General features: G+C 35.1%; 1 protein-coding gene across 1 annotated transcript in view; it reads left to right on the forward strand.

The window, feature by feature from the left end:
- Positions 1 to 27,261, forward strand: part of LOC138176429 (glycogen debranching enzyme) — a gene marked incomplete at its 3' end in the record, with an annotated part of 44,866 nt that overhangs the window by 5,432 nt on the left and 12,173 nt on the right. The window contains exons 3-10 of the mRNA XM_069107214.1: positions 4,901 to 5,111; positions 6,047 to 6,213; positions 6,621 to 6,824; positions 22,336 to 22,517; positions 22,716 to 22,827; positions 23,024 to 23,150; positions 24,018 to 24,120; positions 24,210 to 24,307. Of these exons, the coding sequence (XP_068963315.1) occupies positions 4,901 to 5,111; positions 6,047 to 6,213; positions 6,621 to 6,824; positions 22,336 to 22,517; positions 22,716 to 22,827; positions 23,024 to 23,150; positions 24,018 to 24,120; positions 24,210 to 24,307 (1,204 nt within the window). The remainder of the gene's footprint in view (positions 1 to 4,900; positions 5,112 to 6,046; positions 6,214 to 6,620; positions 6,825 to 22,335; positions 22,518 to 22,715; positions 22,828 to 23,023; positions 23,151 to 24,017; positions 24,121 to 24,209; positions 24,308 to 27,261) is intronic.

The following is a 27,261-nucleotide window of genomic DNA, read 5'->3' on the forward strand; positions in this document are numbered from 1 at the left end:
GAAAATGATACCCACTTCACAGAGTTTTTATGAGGATCAAGTGAGATAATGTCTCTAAAATGCTTTGCAAGCCTCAAAGTACAAAATAAATCTCAGCTCTTGTTATAATATGGAATGTTATGGCTAAGAAAGATCCTAGAGGTCTGAGAAAACAAACACCTAGAGAGATTATATCCCAAGTCACACATCTAGTTAGTGACAAAGCTGAGAACAGAAGCTAAGTTTCCTGACGCACAGTTCAGCACTTTCATCAAGAGTACCGTAGATCTACATCTCACTTATAAATATTAATAATAATGAAAACTTTTTTAAATAATATGACCAACAGTTGAGCAGATAGATGTCAGTGAATAGAGTGCCCAGGTCTAGAGTCAGGAAGACTTCCTGAGTTCAAATCTGGCCTCAGATACTTACTAACTGTGTGACTCTGGGCAAGTCACTTAACCCTGTTTGCCTCAGTTTCTTCATCTGTAAAATGAGCTGGAAGTGGAAATAGCAAACCACTCCAATATCTTTGCCTCCCAAAAAAAAAACCCTAATGGAGTCGGATGCAGCTGAAACAACTGAACTGCAACGTAATCAGTAGTTACATTAATTCACCCTGACTTTCTCCACTAAAGTCTTACTACAATACTTTACCAGTCAGTATTTGTTAAATGTTGTATGCCAGGCACCATCCTAATCCCTGAGGGAGAAAAACGAAATTGACCCTACACTCAAGAAGCTTATATTCTAGTGGTATAAACAATATAATCTTAGTTTCTCATAGACTCTCCCAGCAAATCATGTGGTCTCTGGCAGATTCTGCTAAATTGTAGAGGCCTCAACTATGTGAGCTCAACAAGAAATTGTATGCTCTTCTGTGCGGGACTTCCTGTGTATGGGGAAGCCAAAATGTGGTTACCAGATGACTAAATTTTGGGGCCACAGATCATAAAAATGTTAAACTATAAAGAATTTAAAATCTGCTTTACTAGAAAGTATAGCCACATTGATGAAGCAGTGAAAATGATAAAGAGTTGGCATGATTTCATCAAGTTGTAATAGACAAACCTCATTTTCTTTATTTTTTAAAGGATTACTGAATTATTGGATAAAAAGGAAATGCATGCAACATATAATTTGCCTAAATTTTAGCTTAACTTTTGATAAAGAATCTCTTAAAATAATTATGTGAGAGATGGAGGCCAGACTCAGAGGACTTAGCTGTTAATGGTTCTAGCTTCAGTTGTGAGCTCCAATCCTATATCATTAACAACCTATGGACATTTTGAACCATATATCTCATTGGCATTTCAAAGTCAACATATCTAAACGGAGTTAATTATCCTTTCCCCCTAATCTTCCCTTCTTTCAGCTTCCCTTTTACTCTTAAGGGTATTACTGTCCTCCCAAATCGTGTAGGTGTCTTTGGTGTCTTTCGGTATTCTTCTCTCACTTAACATATCCATTCAGTTGTCAGGTCTTATGATTTCTCTGTAAAATGTCTCACATATTTCTCTTCATTCACAGTCCCCACCCTACTTCAGGCTTTCATCATCTCTCACCTTGATCACCTAACTGATCTCCCTGCCTCAGATTTTCCCCCATTTCAGTTCATTCTCCAGCTGTCAAAGGAATTTTCTTAAAACATAAGATCTGCACTCCCCTCTTTAAACTCTAATGGTTCATACTTTAGGATCAAATATAAATTCATCTGTTATTTAAAATTGCTTATAATGTCATTTGTTTCCACCTTTCCATACTCTTACATATTTCTACTCTCTAGTAACAGTCTAGCCAACTGAAGTCAGCAAGCATTTATTAAGCACCTATTCTGTGCCAAGGACTGTTCTTTTCTTTTTCTTTTTTTTTTTTGGAGGGGGGAAGGCAGGGCAATCAGGGTTAAGTGACTTGCCCTAGGTCACACTGCTTGTAAGTATTAAGTATCTGAGGCTGGATTTGAACTCAGGTCCTCCTGACTCCAGGGTTGGTGCTCTATTCACTGTACCACCTAGCCGCCCCAGGACTGTTTTTAACACTAAGCATACAAAAAAGGGAAAAAATAGTCCCTACCCTTACGGAGTTTGAAATGTAATAAGGGAGACAACATGAAAACACAATATACACAGGATAAACTGGAGATAATCTTAGAAGGAATGCACTAGCATTGAGGAACACTGAGAAAAGATTTTGTAGAAATGGGAGTTTAGCTGATATTGGATTTCTGAAGAAACCAGAAAAGCCAGAAAGTAAAGGTGAAGAAAGAACATTTCAGGCAGGGGAGCAGCCAGTGAAAATGTTAAGTTAGTGGGGCAGCTAGGTGGTGCACTGAATAGAGCACTGGCCCTGGAGTCAGGTGGACCTTAGTTCAAATCTAGCCTCAGACTCTTGATACTTATAGCCGTGTGATGCTGGGCAAGTCACTTTACCCCAGTTACCCTGTCCACCCTCCAAGAAGCAAAAAGAAAATGTTCAGTCAGGAGATGGCGATAAGGTAGATCAGGAGATGGTATAAGAAGACTGGAAAGGTAGGAAGGGGCCAGGTTATGAAGGGCTTTGAAAGTCAAAATCAAATTTTATATTTGATCCTGTAGGCAATAGGGAGCCACTGGAGTAGATTGATTGGGAGGGGGAGGGAGATGGGTAGGAATGGGCGGAAGCTTTAGGAAGATCATTTTGACAGCTGAATATGGAGACACTGGAGGTAGGAAGACCCATCAGCAGATTATTACAGTGGTCCAGGCATGAGGTGATAAAGACCAGTACCAAAGTGGTAGCAGTGTCAGAAGAGAGTATATTTGAGAGATGTTACAAAGGTCAAAACAGGACAACTGATTGGATAAAGGAAGTACAGAAAAGTGAGGAGTCAAGGATGTGACATCAAGGCTACCAACCCAGGCAACTGGAAGAATGGTGGTATCCTTCATAGTACTCTCAGTCATCTGGAAATTTGTGTCAGTTCTGAGCTGCACAGTTTAAAGGAGGACGTTGGTAAGCTGGAAAGGATAGGGGAGATAGATAGAGGAAGGCAACTGTAATAAAGGACCTTGAGTGGATGCTGTATGATGAAGCATTGAACACACAGGGCTTGTTCAGTATGAAGCAGAGAAGATTTAGGGGGTGTATGGTAGCTGTCTTCAAATATTTGAAGAGTTGTTATGTGAAGGAGACATCAGACTTGACTGTCCCCGAAAGGGAGAATCAGGAGCAATGGACATAAGTAACAAAGAGGTAAATTTAGGATTGATGTAAGGAAACATTCCTAAAACGCTGAGGTGTCAAAAAATGGATAAGCTGCCTTGATTTTTCATTTTTGGACAGAAAGAAGTCAGACAACCACTTCTAGGATATGTTAGAGTGGAAATTTCTTTTGTGTATGGCTTGGACTAAATGGCTAATTAAATCCCTTCTAATTCTTGAGATTCTGTGATTTTATGATATACTACTTAGTAGTAAAAAGAAAACCATACTGAACATGGTTAAAAATCAGATTTCATGATACTTTGATATGGAAAATTCCAATTGATAGAAAATAGAATATTAAATCTTTGTGATTACTAACATTTGAAGTTTTTTCACTTTTTTTAAACATTTATCTAGAATTATGTTTACCATTACACTTAAGAAACATTAAATAAAGATTCCTTTTTCCAAAGCTTTAACCCATGTAGTTTTAGGAAGAAAACATTTGAACGAATATGGAAAATGATAGCTTTGAAATATCTTATTTGTTGTTGCCTGGGCGATAGTATAGCTAATTTGAGAAAAATATTCCTAGTATAACTTTGAGGAATAGGATAGTAGCATCACGTACTACTGTGACCTCAACTATTTTTAGCAAAATGACTTGTTAACTATGGAGGTTGATGTAGGTAAACTCATTTACTATGTAATAGTTTCATTTACTACATATATAAAGCATATGCAACTAGATGTAATGGTTCTTAATGATAAACTTTAACTATTTGGATGGCTGTTAACCTTTGTACTATAACTTCTTTGAATTCATGGGTGATCCAGTAAGTATTATTTGTATAAACTGAACAAGGGACAGGTTATTTAAATATGCTCAGGCAGATGAACTCTGATATTTGTATTTGTTCAAAAAAGCACCATTTTCTTCAGTGAGAAAATAATCCTTGTATTGGTAGGAAGGAAGTTTTATAATTCTCATGGTCACTCAAATAGTTTACATAAGTTTGTAAAAAAATTTATTTTTAATTATTTTTTAAATTAAAAAAAATTTATTCCAGTAAATTACATAACCATTTGCCCATTATTATCTTTCATGAGTTTCAAACCTTTGGAAATCAACAGATCATAGATTTAGAGCTGAGAAAGGACCATAGAGATCATTTTATCTTACCTCTTTATTTTGTATATGAAAACAGACCTAGAGAGGTTAAATTATTTTTCCAAAGTCACCTAGGATAAGTAAGAAGCCATGTTGGCCTTTAAACTCACATCTTTGGATATATTATATAAAGTGAGAGATGTGATGTGGTCCCTAGATTTCTAGCTAGTCAATTATTGACCATATGTGGTCAGATTTTTCTTCTTTGGAAAATTGTGCATATTTCCATCAAATTCAGAGATATTGCTTAAGTCCATTGACATGTTCACATTAGATATATCCCTACATGTAAAAAAAGGTATTGGACAAATCCAGAAATATGTAAACACCTTTGGACAATCCATAATAAACTCTAAGGTTTTCTATGTGTTTGGATTTCATGTAGACATTTCCGTATCCTGATCCTTGTCCAAAAAGAATTTTTTTTTTAAACTATGCATTTTGGACAAAAGCCTGCCAAAAGTAAATGTATTAATTAAAATTATTTGTGTGCTCACTTAAATATGTGAATTTTATATGATTGCTAAAAATTACAGTGACTTTCTTAACAACTGGCTTTTTCAGGTTTTGAACTACAGTTCCGATTAGGCCCAACTTTACAAGGGAAAACAGTTACTGTCTATACAAATTATCCACATCCTGGAGAAGAATTTAATCGAAAAAAATTCCGGCCCCTTGCTTGGGAAAATCCAACAGAAAGGGAGGATGATTCTGACAAATATTGTAGACTTAGTCTTCAAAAAGCTGGATCATTTCAATATTATTTTAATCAGGAGTAAGTAAAGCCTTGTATATGTGGAAAATGTATATTTAAAATTTTGTGCCCTTAAGTTGACAAATAATAAAGTATGGATAATGGCAGTGAGATTTTTTTCTTATGCTTTCTTGCCATACAATAAAGGATCATATCATCTAATTTCTAATAAGTGGTGGAGTACTTTCTGCATAGCATAAAGTGTTACATAGCCACTTGTTCAACAGATGTTTATTGAATTGTTATACAAGATAGTTAAAATAAAATTCTTTGATATCTTACAGTATCATTTGATAATGTAAATTGATCAAAAAAAATTTTTGTTGAAATAGATATTTGGGGTATTGTTCTAGTAGCATCTTTTTAGCATACCTACAATATAATTTTAATTTTTCTTATTCAGCTATATATTCTGGTTTATGAAACTTTGTAAACATTTCATAGGAGTTCTGAACTTTCCTTAACAGAAAGTATGTACTTTTTATACTTTATATATGTACTTGTACTTTTAATAGTGTTATATAGCTTTTTTAAAGACCATTTTTAAAAAGAAATCTTACTCATTACTATTAAGCCAATCATAATACAAAATTGTTATTCAAAATAGTTTTTAAATTAAGTGCTTCTGAAATTTTAAGGCCTGACCCAGTAAAAAGAGATTGTAGACTTAGTCTTCAAAAAGCTGGATCATTTTTTTTTAAGGACTGACCCAGTAAAAAGAGAGAATAACAACTTTTCCTGTTATTAAAACCTGAATTCTGATGGCAGTAATTTTTTTAAAAGAAACAATTAAATAAGATAACTATAAAAGCTGTGCAGAGATTAAGAAATGGAACAGTTTATTTTTGGATATGCTTACAATTATAGACTGTAGACTTTTATAAAAGATTTAAATCTTTTAACTACAAAAAGAATAATATAAATTATATTCTCATTGTCTTTTTTTTTTTCCTAAGAAATGAGAAGAGTGGTGGAGGTTACATAGTCGTGGACCCTGTTTTACACATTGGAACTGATAATCAAGTATTACACTTGGACTGTGTTACTCTCCAGACATTTCTAGCCAAATGTTTAGGACCTTTTGATGAATGGGAAAGCAGACTTAGAGTTGCAAAAGAATCAGGTAATAGTAAAATTTTCTTAAAATGTCATTACAACTACATACATTAATATCATCTCCTATAAAATTGATTACAGGATTTTGGATACTCAGTTTCAGTTCAGGTCTTAGTGCATTTATTTACATGTCATAAATATCATATCACATATCGTCATATCACAAGTAATAAAAATATTATTGTCATTTCCTAAGAATTTACTTTAAAACATAAAAAATTAGCAGCCTGATAAATGAGATCTTATTGAATAAATATTTTTGGTTCTTATTTTTAAAATAAATTTTTATACATAAAATATATTCTTATAATATGCTTTATAATTTCTATTGTATATACTTTATATAAAGTTCTTTATTTTTATTATTAGCTTCTTATATTTTTTCTTATAGTTAATAAATAAAATATTTTGCAGGTTACAACATGATTCATTTTACCCCACTTCAGACTTTGGGGCTATCTAGGTCATGTTATTCATTGGCTAATCAGTTGGAACTGAATCCTGACTTTTCTACACCTAATAAGAAGTATACTTGGAGTGATATTGGACAACTAGTAGAAAAAATGAAAAAGGAATGGAATGTTCTTTGTATTACTGATGTTGTCTACAACCATACTGGTATGAACTTTATTAAATTGACTTTATTGACTTTTACAAATACTTTAAACATTAATTCTATTATTGTGAGAGAATATAGTCCTTGAGTATTTTTTTTTTCAGAATAGTTATCAGTAATCCAGTATATTGTCTTTTATTTTCAAAGATGATATCACTGGTGGTGTTTGCAACCTATGCAGAGTATTATAAAGTAATGAGACTAATAATTTGAGGGAGTTTGTTGAAGGGGGGAGGAGGGATCATATTAAGGACATATTACTATATGTGTTTCAATATGAAGCATGGTACTGTCCAGCATGATTAGTTGGCGTTTGTTGTTTTAAAAAAAAGTATATTATTTTGATGTGTATATAAATTAATGAGCATTACTTAAATTAAACAATATCAATTTTGTCTGTAAGTTAAGATATTTGACATGGAGATGCAGTCATTTGACCTCCCAGAATCTGTTTACTTATCTGTAAACTGAGATGATTTTTGCTATGTGATTCATTATCTTTAAGAATAATATATTTTCCTTGTTTCTCTCTTAGGCCAGTTTTTGCTGACATTTTACTGAGGTCATGATTGCTACTCCTGCTTTTTTGTTCTCTCAAAGCATAGTAGATTTTGCTCTTGTCCCATATTTTAACTAAATATTTTAAATTTTAATTTTAAATATTTGTTTCAAATATATTTTATTTAAACAATGTATTGGATTCTGCATTTAATTCATTCTGCTATCTTCTTTCATTTTGAGTGAGTTCATCTCATTCCTATCCATGGTTATGACTAATTTTGTATTTTCCTCTATCTGTTCTCTTATTTTTTCCTCTCATTGCCACATACTCCCTTCTTTACAAAGATGGTGGAAGAGGAGTGTACTTAATACTAACGATCTGTTATTGAAGCAGTCTGTTTCTGTTTTACTGAACTTCATCTGTTCTCTTTGCCCTGCCCCTTTCAGAGATGTTTACTCTTTCTTAAATCTCATGCTTCGTTTCTTCCAGGTTCTCTTACAGACTTTGTTGCTGTCATTTTTTTCATCTGAAACTGTACTTAGACTTGTGGTATTACTTTTTTCTTCTTCTGGCTTTATCTCTTGGGCTACACTAAGTCTATAATATTTTTTTAAAATTTTTCAATATATTTTATTTAATATATTTGTTTGATATGTTAACCTCAGTTCTGGAATTGGGATTTTGTGTTTGGTATATATTCTGCTTCTTCTCGTACTCTTAGTAGATATAAGCAGGCCCTACTTGGTCCAGGATACAGTGGCTAAGATTAGGCCCCTCTTCCTGCAGGAATTCTTCCTGGGTTTTGGTACAGTTTCCTGGTGGCTTGACTTCGGTTTTGGCCTCTTCTTGTCTCTTTCCTCTTTCACAGTCACAAACCTGGAGTTGACTCTATCTTGACCAGTGCCCCAACCAAATGTTGTCAATTGTGTTGTTAACAGGCTTCCTAAAAGACCTAAAGTGCTCTTGCAATGCCTTGGGCACGGGCTTACCTGGGCCATGGTCTGACTTTGTCTCCTGCTGTGAGTCTGGGACTCTTGTATGCAATGCCTTCTGCCTACTTTGTCTTATCTTCACTCAGAACCTCCACACATTTCTGGCAGTCTTTCTATATAGTCCTGGACTAGATGGAGGAGTTCATAGACATTTCTCCTTGGTTTTCTTTATAATTGTCCCTTTTCATGTATGATTAGAACTTATTGGGATGTTTATATGGTAGATCTGGACTCCTTTAGCTCCAAATGTGCTGCCATCTTAATTGAAAGTCTCTAAGCTATGTGATCTCAGAGTCCATTCAACTCCAAATTTCTATTATTCTATGCATGTCATGAACAAAAATATTACTCTTGGGAAATATTTAAAGAAGGTAGGAAATTTCCATGCTGGTACAAAATAGCTACCTGGTCATTTAGGATGAAAAAATCATAGGATCATAGATTAAAGCTGGAAAGAATCTTAGAAACCATCTAGTCCAACATGTTCATCTTACAGATGAGGAAATTGACACCTACGAATGTTAATTGATTTGCCCAAAGTCACACAAAATGGTGAAAAGATCAGAAATTGGGTTCATTCGTATAAACAGTTAATTTGGAGAATGGTGTATGATGCCATATATCTGGATTTTTTTCCCCAAATAGCAAAAAGTAATTAGAATAGGATATGATTGAAAGGAAATTAACAATTCAAAATTAAGTAGTAGAATTGTTGTTTTCTTCTCCTGCTCAGTGCCGCCCCCCATTCAACCCCCAGTTTGTGAAGTAGTACAATCTGGCTGAAAAACATCAGTACTTCTAGGTAAAGAGAGTTGGTTTCCTTGCAGTAAGAACACTTTTTGTGACTCTGTCCCTTGGTAAGTGGTTTCAGCTTTCATACTTCTTTGACATGGTTTAAGGTTACCCCTTTGAATCTACCACTCTGCCTCATTGCCACAGCTTTGTGAAACATTTAAAAAGCTTGTTCCATAGAGTTCTTATATTGAGTAAAGTGTGAAAAAGGAGGGGTTTGTTGGGGAAATGTTGATGCTAATTAATTTTCCCCTTTAACATATTAAATATGAAGTTAGGTAGATAATAATTGCATACCACAAAACAGGGACTACTGTAAATAAGTTTAATTTCCTACATTTTTATTGTGAAATGTCCTCAGTTTGCCTCTATCTTTTTATTAATAGAATATTCTATAACTCTAAACCTTCACCTGGATAAGAATCTATTAGTTTTTTCACTGTATTTTAAGCTCAGAGGTGTTCTATGACCAAATTAGTTGGGAAATACTAGTATGGAGAGTTTTGTTCAGATGAAGAAACAAGATTTATTCAAACAGAAAATTTGAGCATGAGGAATATTTCTGCAGAGATTGACATTCATCTTGAATGAACACAATGAAAACAAACTTAACTTTTGACCTTATAAGTAAAGCTGGATAAAATATTATGTTTTTGAAGGAAATAGTTAAAAGTGATGAAATGGTGGTTTTTTTTCCCATTATGACCCTGAAACAGTGTCAAAGTCTTCAGTAAAAATTCTGATATCTGCCAAAATACAAGAAAATACATTTTCCCAAAGTCAGAAGACTTTTGATTTGTTTTCTTCGACATCAGTAGCATTCATTCATTTACATGGCAATTACTAAGCACTCTCTATCTCAGAAATTCAAATTGTCATTTAGATGTTAAGAATATAGACATTCTTACAAGTTTGAGAAATTATGTATGATATAAAAGAAGTGAATTGTGACCTTATTGGCTTCTTCATTACAGTGCTCCAGTATACTAGTTAAGAAGAGACTCAGGACTCAAACCTGAATCTTCTGACTCCAAACCAAAGTCTAGTACTATAACTCTCAAAGATGAAGAGTGAAAATTCTCACTAATGAGAATTTTCAGATGAGTATGCTAAAATACTATGAAGACAGCTCTACAGTAAAAGTTTTAAAAAATGTTTTTTAACAATGGCAACACTGTTGACAAAATTATAGCATTCACAGATGCCATATTAATTTGGATTTAAGTTCTGGAATATTCTATTAAAAGACATAAAACTTTAAGGTCTGAAAGTTTAATTAAAAAGACCAATGAGCAGTAGTGTATATAAGGATTATTCCTTATATGTAAGGATTATTCTTTGATTTATACTGATAGAGCTATTTGTTTGTCGTTATTTGAGTATTTGCCTCTTCGACTTGATAAACTAGACTTCTTTACTTTTATCAAACAAGCAGTTGGGGAAACTAATTGTCATGTTACAGAATGAAGGGCTTTACTTATTTTGATGTCAGCGGAAGCAGAAGTATCCCCTCTTCCAAAATTAGAATAGCAAGTAATTTCTTGACTTGCTTTAATGTCAAGGTAAAAATTTGGAAGGTAAAAAAAAACAAAACCAGCACAGGTAAATTCTGTTCTAGATTTGTTCAGTACAAAACTAGTTGCTTAGTTGGAAATGTTGGGAATTCTGAGGGTGAGGTTTAGAATTTAGGATTTTTGATAGATGAGAGGAAAATTGGACCTAATGTAACTCAGAGTGGGGTGATTTCATGAATGAAATTCTGAAGGCACAAAAAGAAATTCTGATGAGGAAAAGGGGAAATATCTAATGTGGCTGATGGTGGATCCTCAGAGAACTCATTAAGCAACTTTGTTCTATAAAAGACACGTACAGAAGATGGACACACAAGGGTGAATAATAGAAGGTGAATATTAAAATGAGGCATAATCCTTTAAAAAATAGCTTTTGAAACAACAGTTGAGAATGAATTTAGTCTGGTCCCTGCAAAAATAGTTATAAGGACAACAAGAGGATTTTTTTAGTGCTTAGTTGGGTAAAGGAGGATCAAAGAGGGAATCAGGAAGCATTTATTAAGCACTTACTACATTCCAGGCACTGTGTTGAGCTTGAGGATATCACTACAAACAAAACAAAGAGTCACATCCTTGAGGAGATTACATTCTAAGGGGAAAACAACACACAAAAGGGAGATGTAAAGTGCAGGGGGAGGTATCTTTTGGGATGGCATGGTGGTGAAATCTGGAAATTCAGAAACAGAGCCAGGAGGAGAATGAAAGTTTGCCAGCCTGAGCCCCTCCCCAAAATGGAGGATCAGGGAAGAATTCACCAGTGAGAGAAAAGTTCCAGAATGAAAGATTGACATTTGAGGGTAAGGAGGCATCAGGCATTTAAGGACTTAATAGGGTGAGACAGCAGCCCTTGGGGGCAAGGTCTGGAAAGTCAGAAGCAGAACAAGGAGCATAAGAAAGGTTAGCTAACCTGGATCTCTCTAAAATGGATGTCCCTAGACCGAGCAGAATGAAGATAGAGATAAAGCAGAACTTTTATACTCTTGATTTACTTCTGTATTCTTTGCCAAGGAGAATAATCTTTGGAATAGAAAGGCCTAGAACATATATTACTAACATGAAACTAGTTGAAACCCCAGATATGTAAAGAGATGGTAACAGCTCCTAGTGCCCTTGATGAGTTCAGTTCACCCAACCCAGACAAACTATCCAGACTACTGGAAGCATTGGCAAAGAGTTGAATCAGGATGGTGGTGGAGCAAGAAGTGAAGCAAATTCCCTTCTGCCAACTCCAAACAGATGTAAAAAAATGCATCAGACCAAATCCTGAGGGACAAATCCAGTGGAGGAGTGAGTCATTTTTCTAGCCCAAGCTGGCACAGGTAGTTCTGTGGACACTAAGGATTAGGTCTAGCCAGGACTATGGCTGTGCAAGGCACTCTAGTGCAAGGAGAAGCTATACATCAAGGCAAGACAAAGTCCTGATCTCTGTAGGGCACTGGGGCACCAGTGCAGGGTGTGGGAATAGGTGCCTAGAAATTTTGTCACTCATGACCCAGTTCCAGGTCACAGATCTAGGTGGTTTTGAGGAGACGTTTGGTGTTCCAGGATAAAGAGACAGAGATTGTAAGCCTTAGGCAGTGTACTGAGAAAAGAGGGAGAAGCAAGGAGCAGTGGTGTACCTGGACCACAAAAACACAACAGGGTCTCAGTTCCAGTTTATAGCCCAGTCTAAAGCTTACAGAAGAATAACCCAAGGGAAGTTTGTTGTCACTGAACCAGTAGAGTTTATCAGCTAACAGATAATGGCAGAGTTCAGTAGCAATCTACTGTTGCTCAGAAATAAATCCAGATCAGCAGTTTACAGAGCTCACACTAAAGTGGCATCCATCAGATTTTTGCTTTGGATCAGAATGCTTTGTGAGCAATTAAAGTTTGCAAGGCCTCAACCTGAGTAGCCCCTTTGATCCTAAAATAACGCAGTACTCTGTGCCACCAAGAAAGCAGCAAGAGGACAGCCCGAGACTCCCCCTCTAGAACGTGCATAGAACTTGCTCATAACATCAAGTCTGAAGTCAGAGAGTAGGTTGGAAAAATGAGCAAGTGAAAAAAGAATCCCACCATAAAAAACTAATATGGTGACAGGGATGCTCAAGACACAAAGCCAGAAGAGATTAAGTCCAAAACTTCTACAGCAAAACTCAAAAAAAAATAGCTTAAGCACAAGTACAACTAAAACTCTTGGAAGATAGGAAGCAAGAGTTGTTTTTTTGTTTTGTTTTTTTAAGTTTAAAATGTTTATACAAATGAAATAAGAGCAATAAATAAAAAGAACTTGCAAGGGAAATGAGAGAGCAGCTAGGTGGCACAGTAGATAGAACACTGACCCTGGAGTCAGGAGGATTTGAGTTCAAGTCTAGTCTCAGACACTTGGCACTTGCTAGCTGTGTGACCTTGGGCAAGTCACTTAACCCCAATTGCCTCGCCAAAAAAAGAAAAGAAAATTAGAACTATGGAAGTAAGAATTGGAAAGGAAATTAGCAACTTGGCATGAGGAGGCAACTAAGCAACTCACTGGATAGAGCACTGGACCTAGAGTCAAGAAGATCAGAGTGCAAGACACATATTAGCTGGGTGACCCTGGGCAAAGCACTTAACCTCTGTTTGCCTTAATCCACTGGAGAAGGAAACAGCAAACCACTCCAGTATCTTTGCCAAGAAAACCCGATGGACAGTATGATCCTCAGGGTCACTAAGAGTCAGACCCTGCTAAACAACAACAGGGTACAAAACCTTTCCCAAGTAACAAACTCCCTGAAAATCAGAATGGACCAAATTGAAGATAATGATTCCATAATATAATAAGAAATGTTAAAACAAAGACTGAAAAAATATATACAGTATGCTAATCTAGGTTTGAAGGGAAAAAGAAATTTTAAATTGATTAGATAACCTGAAAGTCATGACCAAAAAGAGAGCCTAGACATCCTATTTCAAGAAGTGTTAAAACTGTCCAGCTTTCTTAGGGCCAGAAGGTCAAGTGAAAATAGAAAGATTCACCAGTGACCTACTGAAAGAAACCCCCAAAATGCAAACTCCCAGGAACATTATAGCCAAAATCAAGAGATTCCAGATCAAAGGAAAAGTTATATTTTAAGCCATCAGAAAGAAAAAATTCTAATACTGAGAAGTCACAATGAGGATCATATCCAGTTGAGCAGTTACCACTGTAAAGGAACAGAGTTCAGAATATGATATTCCAGAAGGCAAAGGATAAATAAACTTATATTCAGGAATAACTTACCTAGCAATCTGAATATAACTCTACAGGGATAAAATGGGCTTCTAGTGAAATAGAAGATTTTCATATGTTACTGGTGAAAAGCCCAGAGCTCTTATAGAAAAGCTCAAACACAGGAGTTAAGAGAAACATAAGGGGAGGCAGAGCCAAAGTGGCAGAGAAAAGCCAGGAAGTTTTCTGAGCTCTCCCCAGTTTTCCTTGGAAACAATGTTAAATCAAGCTTCTAAATGGATTCTGGGATGACCGAACCTAGAAAAAGATGAAGTGAAACAATTTTCCAGTTTATGATAACTTAGGACTTCAACAAAGGTCTTTCCCACTTGGGTAAAAGGGGGAGCATAGTCCAACATAGTGTATGGGCAAGTAAGCAGGAGGCTCTTAGCCACAGAATAGATCATCAATTGAGGCCTAATGGTTGGCCTAATTGAGGCCTGGCTCAGCAGGCCAACTGTGAGACCTCCAGCCCCAGAGCAGAAGGTAAACTGCCAACCTTGGAACCCAGGACACAACAGGTGGGATAAGACTGGGCCACACCCCAGTACAATAAGTAAGCCACCAGCACCTGAGGTCCCAGTGCAGAAAACCAGTGACAGGCCCCTGACTTTTAGCACAATAAGTTCAGGACAGTATTCCCCTGTGCCCTAGGAACAGAGCTCAGCTTTAAAAGTCACAAAATAGATTTTAAAATGAGCAAAACAAAACAAAACAAAAAAAAAAAAGCCCTGACCGTAGAAAGCTTAATATGGCAACAGGGAAGATCAAAACACAAACTCAGGACAACAGTATCAAAATGCCTACATGCAAAGCCTCAAAGGGGAAGATGAATTGATCTCAAGTCCAAAAAACCACCTTGGAAGAGCTCAAAAAGGATTTTAACAATCAAAGAAGAGAGGTAAAAGAAAAATTAGGCAACAAAATAAGAAGTATTCAAGAGTCAATAGCTGGGAAACAAAAGGACAAAAATTGACTGAAAAAAAAATCCTTAAAAAATACAGTTAGCCAAAATGGGAAAATCCATTGAAGAAAATAACTAGTTAAAAACTAGAATTGGTCAAATGGAAGAGGAGGTGCAGAAGCTAACTGAAGAAAATAATTCCTTACAAATCAGAATTGGGCAGGTGGAAACTAATGAGACTTCAAAAATTAGTCAAATAAAATCAAAAGAATGAAAAAAAATAGAAGAAAATGTAAAATACCTCATTGGAAAAACAACTGATCTGGAAAATCGATCCAGGAGTTATAATTTAAGAATTATTGAACTGCCTGAAAGCCATGATCAAAAAAAGAGCCTGGACAGCATCTTTCAAGAGATTATTGGGGTGGGTAGGTGTCGCAGTGAATAGAGCACCGACCCTGGAGTCAGGAGGACCTGAGTTCAGATCCAGCCTCAGACACTTAACACTTACTAGCCATGTGACCTTGGGCAAGTCACGTAACCCCAATTGACCTCCCAAAAAAGCAACAACAACAAAAAGAGATCATCAAGGAAAACTGTCCTGACGTATTAGAAACAGGGTAAAATAGTCATTGAAAGAATTCAGCAATCACCCAAAATGAAAACTCCAAGGAATATTGTAGCCAAATTCTAGAATTATCAGGTCAAGGAGAAAATACTGCAAGCACCCAAAAAGAAATAATTCAAATATCAAGGCACCACAGTCAGGATTGCACAGGTCTTAGCAACTTCTACATTAAAGGATCAGAGGGCTTGGAATATAATATTCCAGAAAGCAGAGGAGCTTGGATTACAACAAAGAATCAACTCCCCAGCAAAAAATGAGCATAATATTTCAGGAGAAAAGATGGTCATTCAATGAAATAGGAGATTTTCAACCTTTCCTGATGAAAAGACCAGAGCTGAACAGAAAATGCAGTCTTCAAATACAAGACTCAAGAGAAACATAAAAAGAGAAATCATAAAAGGGAAAAAACCAAAACATGTTATTCAATAAGGTTAAACTATTTACATCCCTACATGGCAGAATGATACATATAATTTTTTTTATTTTTCTTTTCTTTTTTTTGATATGTATAACTTAAGATCTGTATCTCTCAGGGCAGTTTTAAGAAATATATATAGAGGGTGTGAGTATAAGGTGACTGTGATGTGTTGATATAAAAAAAATTAAAGGGTGAGAAAGGATTGTACTGGGAGAAGAAGAAAGGGGGAGGTAAAAGAGGGCAAAATACATCACGTAAACAGGCTCAAAAGAACATAGGGAAAAAAAAGGAGGGGGGTGAGCATTGTTTGAACTTTACTCTCATTGGTTTTGGTCCAAAGAGGGAATAACATACACACTCCGTTGTGTATAGAAATTTATCTTATCCTGTAGGGAAGTAGGAAGGGGAAGGGAAAAGGGGCACTGATAGAAGGGAGACAGGTCAGAAGCAAAACAGTGGTCAGAAGAGGCAGGGTGAAAGGAGAGAGAAAAGTATAAATAGTGAATAATAGAATGGAGGAAAATACACAATAATCATAATAAGTGTGAGTGTGAATGGGATGAGCTCTTCCATAAAATGGAAGTGGATAGCAGAGTGGATTAAAAACCAGAATCCTAGAGTATGTTGTTTACAAATACACATTTGAAGCAGAGAGATATACACGGAGTAAAGGTAAAAGATTGGAACAGAATATAGTATGCCTCAGCTGAAGTTAAAAAAAAAAAAAGCAGAGGTAACAATCCTGATCTCAAAGCAAAAGTAGATCTAATTAAAAAAAAACAAGGAAACTACATCTCGCTAAAAGGTACCGTAGACAGAGAAGTAATGTCAGTACTAAACATATATGTACCAAGTGGTATAGTGTCCACATTCTTAGATGAGAAGTTAAATGAGTTACAGGAAAAAATAACAAAACTGTACTAGTGGGGGACCTCAACCTCCCATTTCAGAACTAGATAAATATAACAACAAAATAAACAAGAAAGAAGTTAAGGTGGTAAATGGAATTTTAGAAAAATTAGATGTGATAAATCTCTGGAGAAAATTGAATGGGGATAGAAAGGAATATTCCTTTTTCTAAGCAGTATATAGCACCTACACAAAAATTGACCGTATATTAGGGCATAAAAACCTCACAGTCGGGCACAGGACCAATTTAACAGGAAGGGATGATACTTAAGAGGTGAGAGAGGAATATAATGAGAGGAGATAGGGAGAGACAGAATGGGGTAAACTATCTCATATAGAAGAGGCAAGGGAAAATGGGTACAATGGAGGGGAAGAATAGGAAGGCAAAAGGGAATTGGTCAACCTTATTCCCATTGAATTTGGCTTGGAGAGGGAATGACATACACACTAAACAGGGTATCTCACTCTACAGGAGAGTAGGGGCGAAGAGGATGAGAGGGAAAGCAGGCTGGGGAAGAGGGAAGTTGGAAGCACCCACTTTTGAAAAGGGACGGGATCAAAGTAGAAAATAGAACAAGTGGGAGGTGGGAGGGAAATATAGTCAGTCTTTTACAATATATCTACTATGTTATTGTTTTGCATTAGCTACACATGTGCAACCTATACTGAATTGCTTATCTTCCTAGTAAGGGTGGGTGACGAGGGAGGAAGGGAATGAATCTGGAATTCAGTTTTAAAAGCAAATGTTTAAATATATATATATATATATATATATATATATATATATATATATATATACACACACACTATCTTTTTTTTTAAAGCAATTGGGGTTAAGTAACTTGCTCAAGGTTACACGGCCAGTTATTTCTGGGTGTGGTGCTAAGTATCTGAGCCCAGATTCGATCCCAGGTCTCCCGACTCTGGGGCCAGCACTCATACTCACTGCGCCACCTGACCTCCCCTACTATTATTAATTCTATTTTACATGTAATTGGGAAATAAGATATACAGGCACTGGGGCATAGAGATCCACCATGCCCTACTGGAAAAGTCAAAAGGGGTATGGGAGAAAATATGGGAGAGAGCAGATTGGAGGAGGGGAATCCTGTGGGACTGCTATTTTGGGGTGGTGGGTAGGGGAAAGACGGGGAGAAAATTTGTAACTCAAAATCTGGCAGAAATGAATGATGTAAATCAGAAGTTAATAAAGCATTTGAAAAATGGGAAAAAATAAAAACTAAAATAAATAAAAATTTTTAAAAACCTCACAGTCAGATGCAGAAAGGCAGAAACCTGAATTGCATCCTTTTCAGATCATGATGCAATAAAAATTACATGTAATAAAGGGCCATGGAAAGATAGATTAAAAATTAATTGGAAACTAAATCTAATCCTAAAGATTGAATGGGTCAAACAATAAAACATAGAAACAATCAATAATTTCATTAAAGAGAAAGTCAGTAATGAGACAACATACCAGAATTTATGGGCTGCAGCCAAAGTAGTTCCTAGAGGGAAATTTTACGTCTTTAAATGCTTACATGAATAAAATAGAAAAAGAGCAGATCAGTGAATTGGGCATTCAACTAAAAAAGATAGAAAAAGAATGTTTAAAATCCCCAATTAAATGTCAAATTATAAATCCTGAAAATCAAAGAAGAGATTAATAAAATTGAAAGAAAACTGTGGAACTAATAAATCAACTTACTAAAGAGCTGTTTTATCAGGGAAAAAACAATAAAATAGATTAACCTTTGGTTAATTTGACTTAAAAAAGAAGAAAACCAAATTACCAATATCAAAAATGAAAAGAGTGAATTCATCACCAATGAAGAGGAAATTAAAGCAATAATTAGGAACTATTTTGCCCAACTGTATTCCAATAAATCTGGCATTCTAGGTCAAATGGATGAATATTTACAAAAATATAAATTGCCCAGATTAACAAAAGAGGAAGTAAAATACTTAGCCCCATTTCATAAAAAGAAATTGAACAAGGCATCAATGAACTCCCTAAGAAAAAATCTCCAGGGCCAGGTGGATTTAGACATGAATTCTGCTAAACATTTAAAGAACAATTAATTCAGTACTACATCAGTTGTTTGGAAAAATAGTCAAAGAAGGAGTCCTACTAGATTCCTTTTATGACAAAAATATGGTGCTGATACCTAAACCAAGAAGAACCAAAATAGAGAAAGAAAATTATAGATGAATTTCCCTAATGGATATTGATGCAAAAATCTTAAATAAAATATTAGCAAAGAGATTACAGCAATTTATCACAAGCATAATACACTATGACCAGATGGGATTTATACCAGGAATGCAGGACTGATTCAGTATTAGTAAAACTATCAGTACAATTGACCATATCAATAACAAAACTAACAGAAATCATGAAAGATGCAGAAAAAGCTTTTGACAAAATAGAGCACCTACTCCTATTAAAAACACTAGACAGCACAGGAATAAATGGAGTTTTTCATACTACGATAAGCAATATCTAAAGCCATCAGCAGGCAATGGGGATAAACTAGAAGCTTTCTAAATGAGATCCAAGGTGAAACAAGGATGCCAATTATCACCATTATTATTCAGTATTTTAATAGAAACACTAGCTTCAGCACTATAAGAGAAGAAAAAGATATTGAAGGAATTAGAATAGGCAACAAGGAAATAAAATGATTGCTCCTTGCAGATGATAATGATGGTATACTTAGAGAATCAACCAAAAATCTACTTGAAGTAATTAACAACTTTAGCAGAGTTTCAGGATATAAAGTAAACCCACATTAACCACCAGCATTTCTAAATATTGCTAAGTCCAGCAGCAAGAGATAGAAAGAGAAATTCCATTTAAAATAACTATACGATATAAAATATTTGAGAGTCAACTTGCCAAGGCAAACCCAGGAATTATATGAATACATTACAAATCACTTTTCACACAAATAAAGTCAGATCTAAACAGTAGGGAAAATATCATTTACTCTTGGGTAGGCTAAATTAATACAATAAAAATGATAATTCTGCCTAAATTAATTTACTTATTCAGTGCTTTCACAACCATACTGCCAAAAAATTATTTGATAAGAGCTAGAAAAAATAATAAAATTCATCTGGAAGAACAAAGGTCAAGAATATCAAAGGAATTAATGGGAGAAAAATACAAAGGAAGGTGGCATGCCCGTACAAGATCTAAACCTACATTTTAAGGTAGCAATCATCAAAACTATTTGGTACTGCCTAAGAAATAGAGTGGTGGATCAGTGGAAAAGGTTAGGTACACAAGACACAGTAGTAAATGACTATAGTAATCTACTGATTGATAAACCCAAAGACTACAGCTGCTGGGATAAGAACTCAGTGTTTGACAGAAAATGCTGGGAAAACTGGAAAATAATATGCCAGAAACTAGGCATAGACCAACATCTCATACCATATACCAAGATAAGGCACATCTATGGAGAATTGAAGATTTATACCCAAACAAGAGATAGAGAACATTATGAAATGCAAAATGGATAATTTTCATTACATTAAATTAGAAAGGTTTTGCACAGATAAAAACAACACAACCAAGATTATAAGGAAAACAAAAGGCTCTGGGAAACAATTTTTACAGTCAGTGTATGAGAAAGACCTAATTTCTAAAATATATGGAGAACTAAGTCAAACTTATAAGAATACAAGTCATTACCCCCTATATATATGGTCAGAGGATATGAACAAGCAGTTTTCAGATGAAGAAATGAAAGTTATCTATAGTTATATTTAAAAATGCTCTAAATCACCTTTTAAGAGAAATACAAATTAAAACAACTTTGTGGTACCACCTCATACCTATCAGATTGGCTAATTTGACAGAAAAGGAAAATGATTGTTGGTGGAGTTGTGAACTGACCCAGTCATTCTGGAGAACAATTTGGAACTATGCCCAAAGGGCTATAAAACTGTACATACCTTTTGATCTAGCAATACCACTTCTAGGTCTGTATTTTAAAAGAGATCATAAAAGGTGGGAAAGCACCCAAGTGTACAAAAATATTTATAGCAGCTCTTTTTTATGGTGGCAAAGAATTGGAAATTGAGGGATTGTCCATCAGTTGGGGAATTGCTGAACAAGTTGTGGCATATGAATGTAATGGGACACTGTTGTGTTATAAGAAATGATGAGCAGGGGGTAGCTAAGTGATGCAGTGAATAGAGCACTGGCCCTGAAGTCAGGAAGACCCGAGTTCAAATCCAGTCTCAGACACTTAACATTACCCATGTGACCTTGGGCAAGTCACTTAGCCCCAATTGCCCTGCCTTCCCCTCTCCAAAAAAGCAAAAGAGAGAGAGATAAAGAAATGATGAGCAGGCAGATTCCAGAAAAATCTGGAAAGACTTAGATGAACTAATGCTGAATGAAGTGAACAGAACCAGGAGAACATTGTACACAGTAACAGCAACACTGTATGATGATCAACTGTGATGGACTTAGCTCTTCTCAGAAATACAATGATCTAAGACAGTTCCAAAAGAAATGATGGAAAATGCTATCCACATCCAGAGAACACACCATGGAGTCTGAATGTAGATAAAAGCATACTATTTTTACTTCTTTTTTGTTTTTTCATGGTTTTTCCCTTTTGTTCTGATTCTTCTTTCACAACTTGACTAATGTGAAAATATATTTAGCATTATTGTTAAAGAGATTTATTCTGTGAAGTTTGGATTCAGTCAAAGGGCCACATTTGAAGGGCCTTGAGGCCACAGGTTCTCCACTCCTGGTCCAGGAATTACACTCATACTCTGCTTTTAACCATATTTGGTTACGTTTCAGGATATACAATTTGATTTTATATAAAAGTGAAATGTTTCTTTGTTCACTTTAAAGTTAGCACTTAATTATTATAAAATGGTTCACAAGATACAAATTTCATCCTTGTTCTTTGGTCATATTTCTTTTAACTAGCACTTTGCCATCCTCATTGTTGTCCATCTTACTGAAGAACCCTTTCAGTAAGTGGCAGTAAAATCATGTGCCATTGCATTAAATGTATAAATGAGTTTATTGTTAGAAAAACATTTTTACTATGAGGATCATCTAGGGACACTTGTGTAAAAGAGCAAATTATTCCATGGACAATACTTGCATAGGTATCAGGTTTTTGGATTACGTATAGAAAATTCAACATACAATATTTTTAAAGGGTAATGGTAGTTTGTTGTTCAGTCATTTCAGTTATGTCCAGCTCTTCATAACACCATTTGGGGTTTTCTTAGCAAGATACTGAAGTGGTTTGCCATTTCCTTCTCCAGCTCATTTTACAGATGAGGAAATTGAGGCAACAGGGTTAAATGACATGCCCATAGTCACACAGCTAGTAAATATTTGAGGTCGAATTTGAACTGAAGTTTGAACTCGGGTCTTCCTGACAGCTGGCTCTGAGCTCTGTCCACTGTGCCATCTCACTTCAAAGCAGTAGTAGTTTATATAACCCTGAAAGGTGATACGTAGAAACAAAAAAAGTTAATTTTGTTACAAGTTTTTCCTTTTTTGTTTCCCTTTTCTATAAGCTGCTAATAGTAAATGGATCCAGGAACATCCGGAATGTTCATATAATCTAGTGAATTCTCCACACCTGAAGCCAGCTTGGGTCCTGGACAGGGCACTTTGGCACTTAACATGTGATGTTTCAGAAGGAAAATACAAAGAAAAAGGACTACCTGCTTTGATTGAAAATGACCAGCAAATGAATGTTAGTATGTCTAAAGATACACCTAACTGAAAACATAGTAACACAATTTGACAGAACAAAAGTAATAAAATTTATGACAAAACAAATTATAGCAAATAATTGTTGTAACATAGTTTAGAATTGGTACTGCATATGACACATGTTTGCATTTTTTTAATGCCCTGTGAAAAGTTTGTCTTTCTCTTTATACTTTTTCAGTGTATTCGAAAAATAGTTTGGGAGGAGATTTATCCAAAGATTCAGCTCTGGGAATTTTTTCAAGTGGATGTTAACAAAGCAGTGCAACAATTTAGAGCCCTTCTTACACAAGGTAAAAGAGTCACAAACTTAAAGAAATTTCATAAATATACCTCTCTATAAGACTTTCAATATAATTTCAAGGAGATTTGAAAACCTAAATTTGTGTTTTTGCAACTAAGTATTATGAAATGAAGATTTTGAAAGAAATAGTTCATTTCTTATGTAGTTGTGGATTTTAATTTAATGTTATTTTCTTGTTCTTTCAGAAAACAGGAAAAGAGTAACAAAATCTGACCCAAAGCAGCTTCTTAAGATTACTCAGGACCCAGAATACAAACGACTTGGTTGTACTGTAGATATGAACATTGCTTTAGCTACTTTCATACCACATAAGTATGTAGCTCTATTTTTCCTGTGAAATAACTATTTTAGTAATATTTTTTAATTTTCAGAGACCTTTAAATTAGTTGGCTAATACATTTTGTGGGATTTTATTGCTCTCATACCTCCCAGGGGATGAGTCCTAGTTAGATTCATTCTAGGGTCCTATTGTTATGCTAATGTGAATACCCTACTGTAGTTGCCTTTCACATCCTCATTTTACCTATATTGTTTTGCTTTGAATACCTTGTAACTCAGCACTTTCCCCTTTTAGACTTGAACTTTCTAGTAAAGCATTTAGTTAGTTAAATTCTTTAGGCTCAGTGAATAGAGCACCAGCCCTGGAGTCAGGAGGACCTGGGTTCAAATTCGGCCTCAGACACTTAACACTTACTAGCCTGTGACCTTGGGCAAGTCACTTAATCCCAATTGCCCTGCCCTCCCCCCTCCAAGAAGCAAAACAAAAAAAAAAATTGCAAGGATTTGATAATTACAAGGGAAATAATTAAGCTTAAAACATGCACAAAAATTCAAAGTATTCTAAAAGTTAAGTGACCAATAAAGTAATTTTTCTTTAAGTGTCCTAATTAAAATGTAGGCCCTCTCCATTTAACTAAGCCATTATTTCAGCCAGGACAAATTTGCTCCCCTCATGAGTATGCTGTCAGTGTATCATTCTCTCAGGCTGTATGCCTAAGGATCCTTGACTCCATCCCTTTCCTCAGGGAAATCTATGAGTCATTGAGGATCTATCTGTTAAGCAAATCTAAAGGGCACACAGATTATACCTATGTATTTTTCTTGCCAGAAGTATTGTTTCATCATATAGTTATTTCATAAACTCATTTAATAATAATTCTTATATTGTATCTCATTTAGTAGTGGACCAGCTGCAATTGATGAGTGCTGCAACTGGTTCCGTAAAAGAATTGAAGAATTAAATGCAGAGAAACTTCGTCAAATGAACTACCATCAGGAGCAGGTTTTGTTTATTTTGCTGTTTTGTTTCTTTCTTTGGTTTTTATTAGTTTCTTTGTTTGCTGAAGTAACATAAACTTTAATGACTTTCAGGCAGTTAACTGCATTTTGGGAAATGTGTTTTATGAACGACTGGCTGGCCATGGTCCTAAATTGGGTCCTGTTACTAGAAAACATCCTTTAGTTACCAGGTATTCTGTTTTTTTGTCTCTTTGAATTGCATTTAACTTTATAGTCCTATTTATTTTTCAGATTTACTTAAATGTTTGAAGTGTGAATTTTAGTAACTGAAATAGAAATGATTTAGACAACATTTAATATTGGCATGTGTGTTGTTTGGTAATTTACATCATATGCTTCCTTAGTTGAAGCAAGTTCATGAGTACTGTTTATACTGTGATTTCTAAAAGCTTCAAAACTACTAAATTTTAGTACTTACCAGTGCTAAATTACAGCCCTGAAACTATTGTTCTTAGTGGTAAAAATTACGTTTTCCTGTTCACTACATTTTAATACTGTGTAGTTTTGTATGTGTTTTTGAGTGTGTGTGTGTGAGTGCACATGAAATTTGTGCTGTGCTCTTAACAGTTAATGTAATGGTGAAAGTGGTACGAAATGTTAGGGACCTGAAATAAATTTGTAGAGGTCATTTACAGTCTTTTTTTTTTCATTATTCTGAACCTAGTTACCAAAAAGAGAATTTCCATACATAAGAACACAAAAAGAGTCTTCTTTATAAAACCACAAATTCCCATTTCATAATTTTTGAAAGTAGAAAAATTCTGCTCATTACTTCCAAAACTACCCTACTTGTTTGTGCTCCCTTATTTTGAATTTTATCTGTTTTCTGTGCATTTTTTAAAAGATTCAGTGGCCCTCTTTTTTTTTTTTTTTTTTGGCATCACTATTGCTGCCCTTCTTCACCTTATTGAAAACAGAGAGAAAGAAAGAAAAGGAAAAACCCTTGTTAAAAAATAGTATAGAGGGAACAGGTAGGTGGCGCAGTGAATAGAGCATCAGCCCTGGAGTCAGGAGGACCTCAGTTCAAATCCGGCCTCAGACACTTAACATAAAACTAGCCTCAGACACTTAACATAAAACTAGCCATGTGACCTTGGGCAAGTCACTTAGCCCCAATTGCCCTACCTTCCCCTCTCCCAAAGAGCAAAAAAAAAATGAGTATAGAAAATGAATTCACAGTGGCAGTGTTCAAAGATGTATGCCTCTTTGTACACCTTGTATCCATTACATCTCTGTCAGGAGATGTCTGGAGACTTGCTTGATCATATATCATTGATTAGAATTCTTTAAAGTCTTTCAAAATTTTTTTTTACAATATTGCTATAATTGTATAAATTCTTCTAAATTATTACAAAATACATAAAATATCTGGGGATCAGTTTACCAAAGCAGACAAAAGACTTGTATAGATATAGTTACAAAGTTAAAGAATAAAGACTAACTTAAGTAACTGGAGGACTATTTCATGGCTAGGTTGTGCCATAATAAAAATGATATTACTTTAAAAGTTAATCTAAAGTTTTAATGCTATATCAATCAAACTATCACAGGAATGCTTTATAGATCTCAATAAAATGATGAAATTCATTTGGAGAAATAAAAGATGTGGAATATCAAAGGAAATAATGAAAAAAATTGGGAATGAAGGGAGAATAGCCATTCCAAATCCCAAACTCTGTTGTAAAGCAACAGTTATAACTATTTGGGACTGGTTATTAAAAAACAGAGAAATAGATTCGTGGAACAAATCAGACAAGGGAAGACCAGAAACAATAGAATTCAATTATCCTAAAATATATGTTAGGAAAGAATTTGTGTTGGCTTCTGCCAGTTAAATCTTTTTGGATCCCAATTCTGCCAGCTGATCTTTTTGGATCCCAATTCCATCATTAGTTTAGTTATCCCTCCCAACTTTTTTTCATTGACAGATTTGATAAACACACTATCAAAACCTTCATTTAAGTCATGCTTTAAAAATTGAGGAAAACAGTGCTAAAATTGCTTTAGGAATGAAATACTACAGATTTGCCTCCAAGTGAACAATCTATCAGTACCGTCCAAATATGTAGTCTATGTCTCTTCATCTTGTCTGTAAGAATGTCTTGAGAGACTTTTCAAATGTCTTACCAAAATAGAAATGTACCATGTTCATATCATTTCCCTGATCTACTTGTCTTATACTTTTATATCATGGAAGCAACATCTGTCCCAGATAGGCTAGGCCAGTTTATTCCTTAAAAGGTAATGAAACTATTCTTGTGACTTAATTGGTTCAGGGGAATAAGGTTTAAGCCATTAACATAGCTTCAAGGTTATCTGAATACAAAGAGCAATGTTAAGGGAGGTCTCTTGATTCTTCAGGCTGAAACATATTTCTTTCCATTTCCTAATAATGTAGTAAGCATCGATTAAGTACCTAATATGTACTTCAAGTCACCCTTATTTTTGTAACCTCACAACTTCCTTGAACTCTTCACTTTTCCTCATTCCACAGTTACTTGCCAGTTTTGTCAGTTCTACTCCACAGCATCTTTCAAATCAGTCCCTCATCTGAAGTATTGGAATAGTCTGTTTATTGGTGTCCCTGTCTTGAGTCTCTTCCCATTCCAGTCTATCCTTCATACAGCTGCCAATCTCATTCCTAAAGCTTATAAGACTCATGCTTTATTATATAACATTATATTAAGAATAATATAATGTAATAATGTTAGTATATTATATAATAATATTATTATTTTATCATGTTATATATATTCCTAAAGTGTGTCACTCATATCCTCAGTAAACTCCAGTGGCTTTCTGTAATCTCTAAGAGCAAATGTAAACTTCATTTTTGGACTGTTAAAAGCCAGCCCTTCACAACTTGGTTCTAATCTACCTTTCTACCCTCACAGATCATTCTCCTTAATGATCCTTACAGTCCAGCCCTACTAGCCATCTTGCTATTTTTTGAATGTAACGACCAATCACCTTTTTGTGTCTTTACTCAGACCCTCTCCCATGCCTGTAATGTACTCCCTCTTCATCCCTGCCTCTTAGAATCCATTTGTTGACATTCAGTTTCAGTCATGTTCCACTCTTCATGGCCCCATTTGGAATTTTCTTGGCAAAGGTAGTGGTATAG

This window comes from Petaurus breviceps, unplaced genomic scaffold (assembly GCF_028583685.1).
Source record: "Petaurus breviceps papuanus isolate PSGF00001 unplaced genomic scaffold, PetGlider_PUasm1.0 89201, whole genome shotgun sequence".
Lineage (NCBI taxonomy): Eukaryota > Metazoa > Chordata > Mammalia > Diprotodontia > Petauridae > Petaurus > Petaurus breviceps.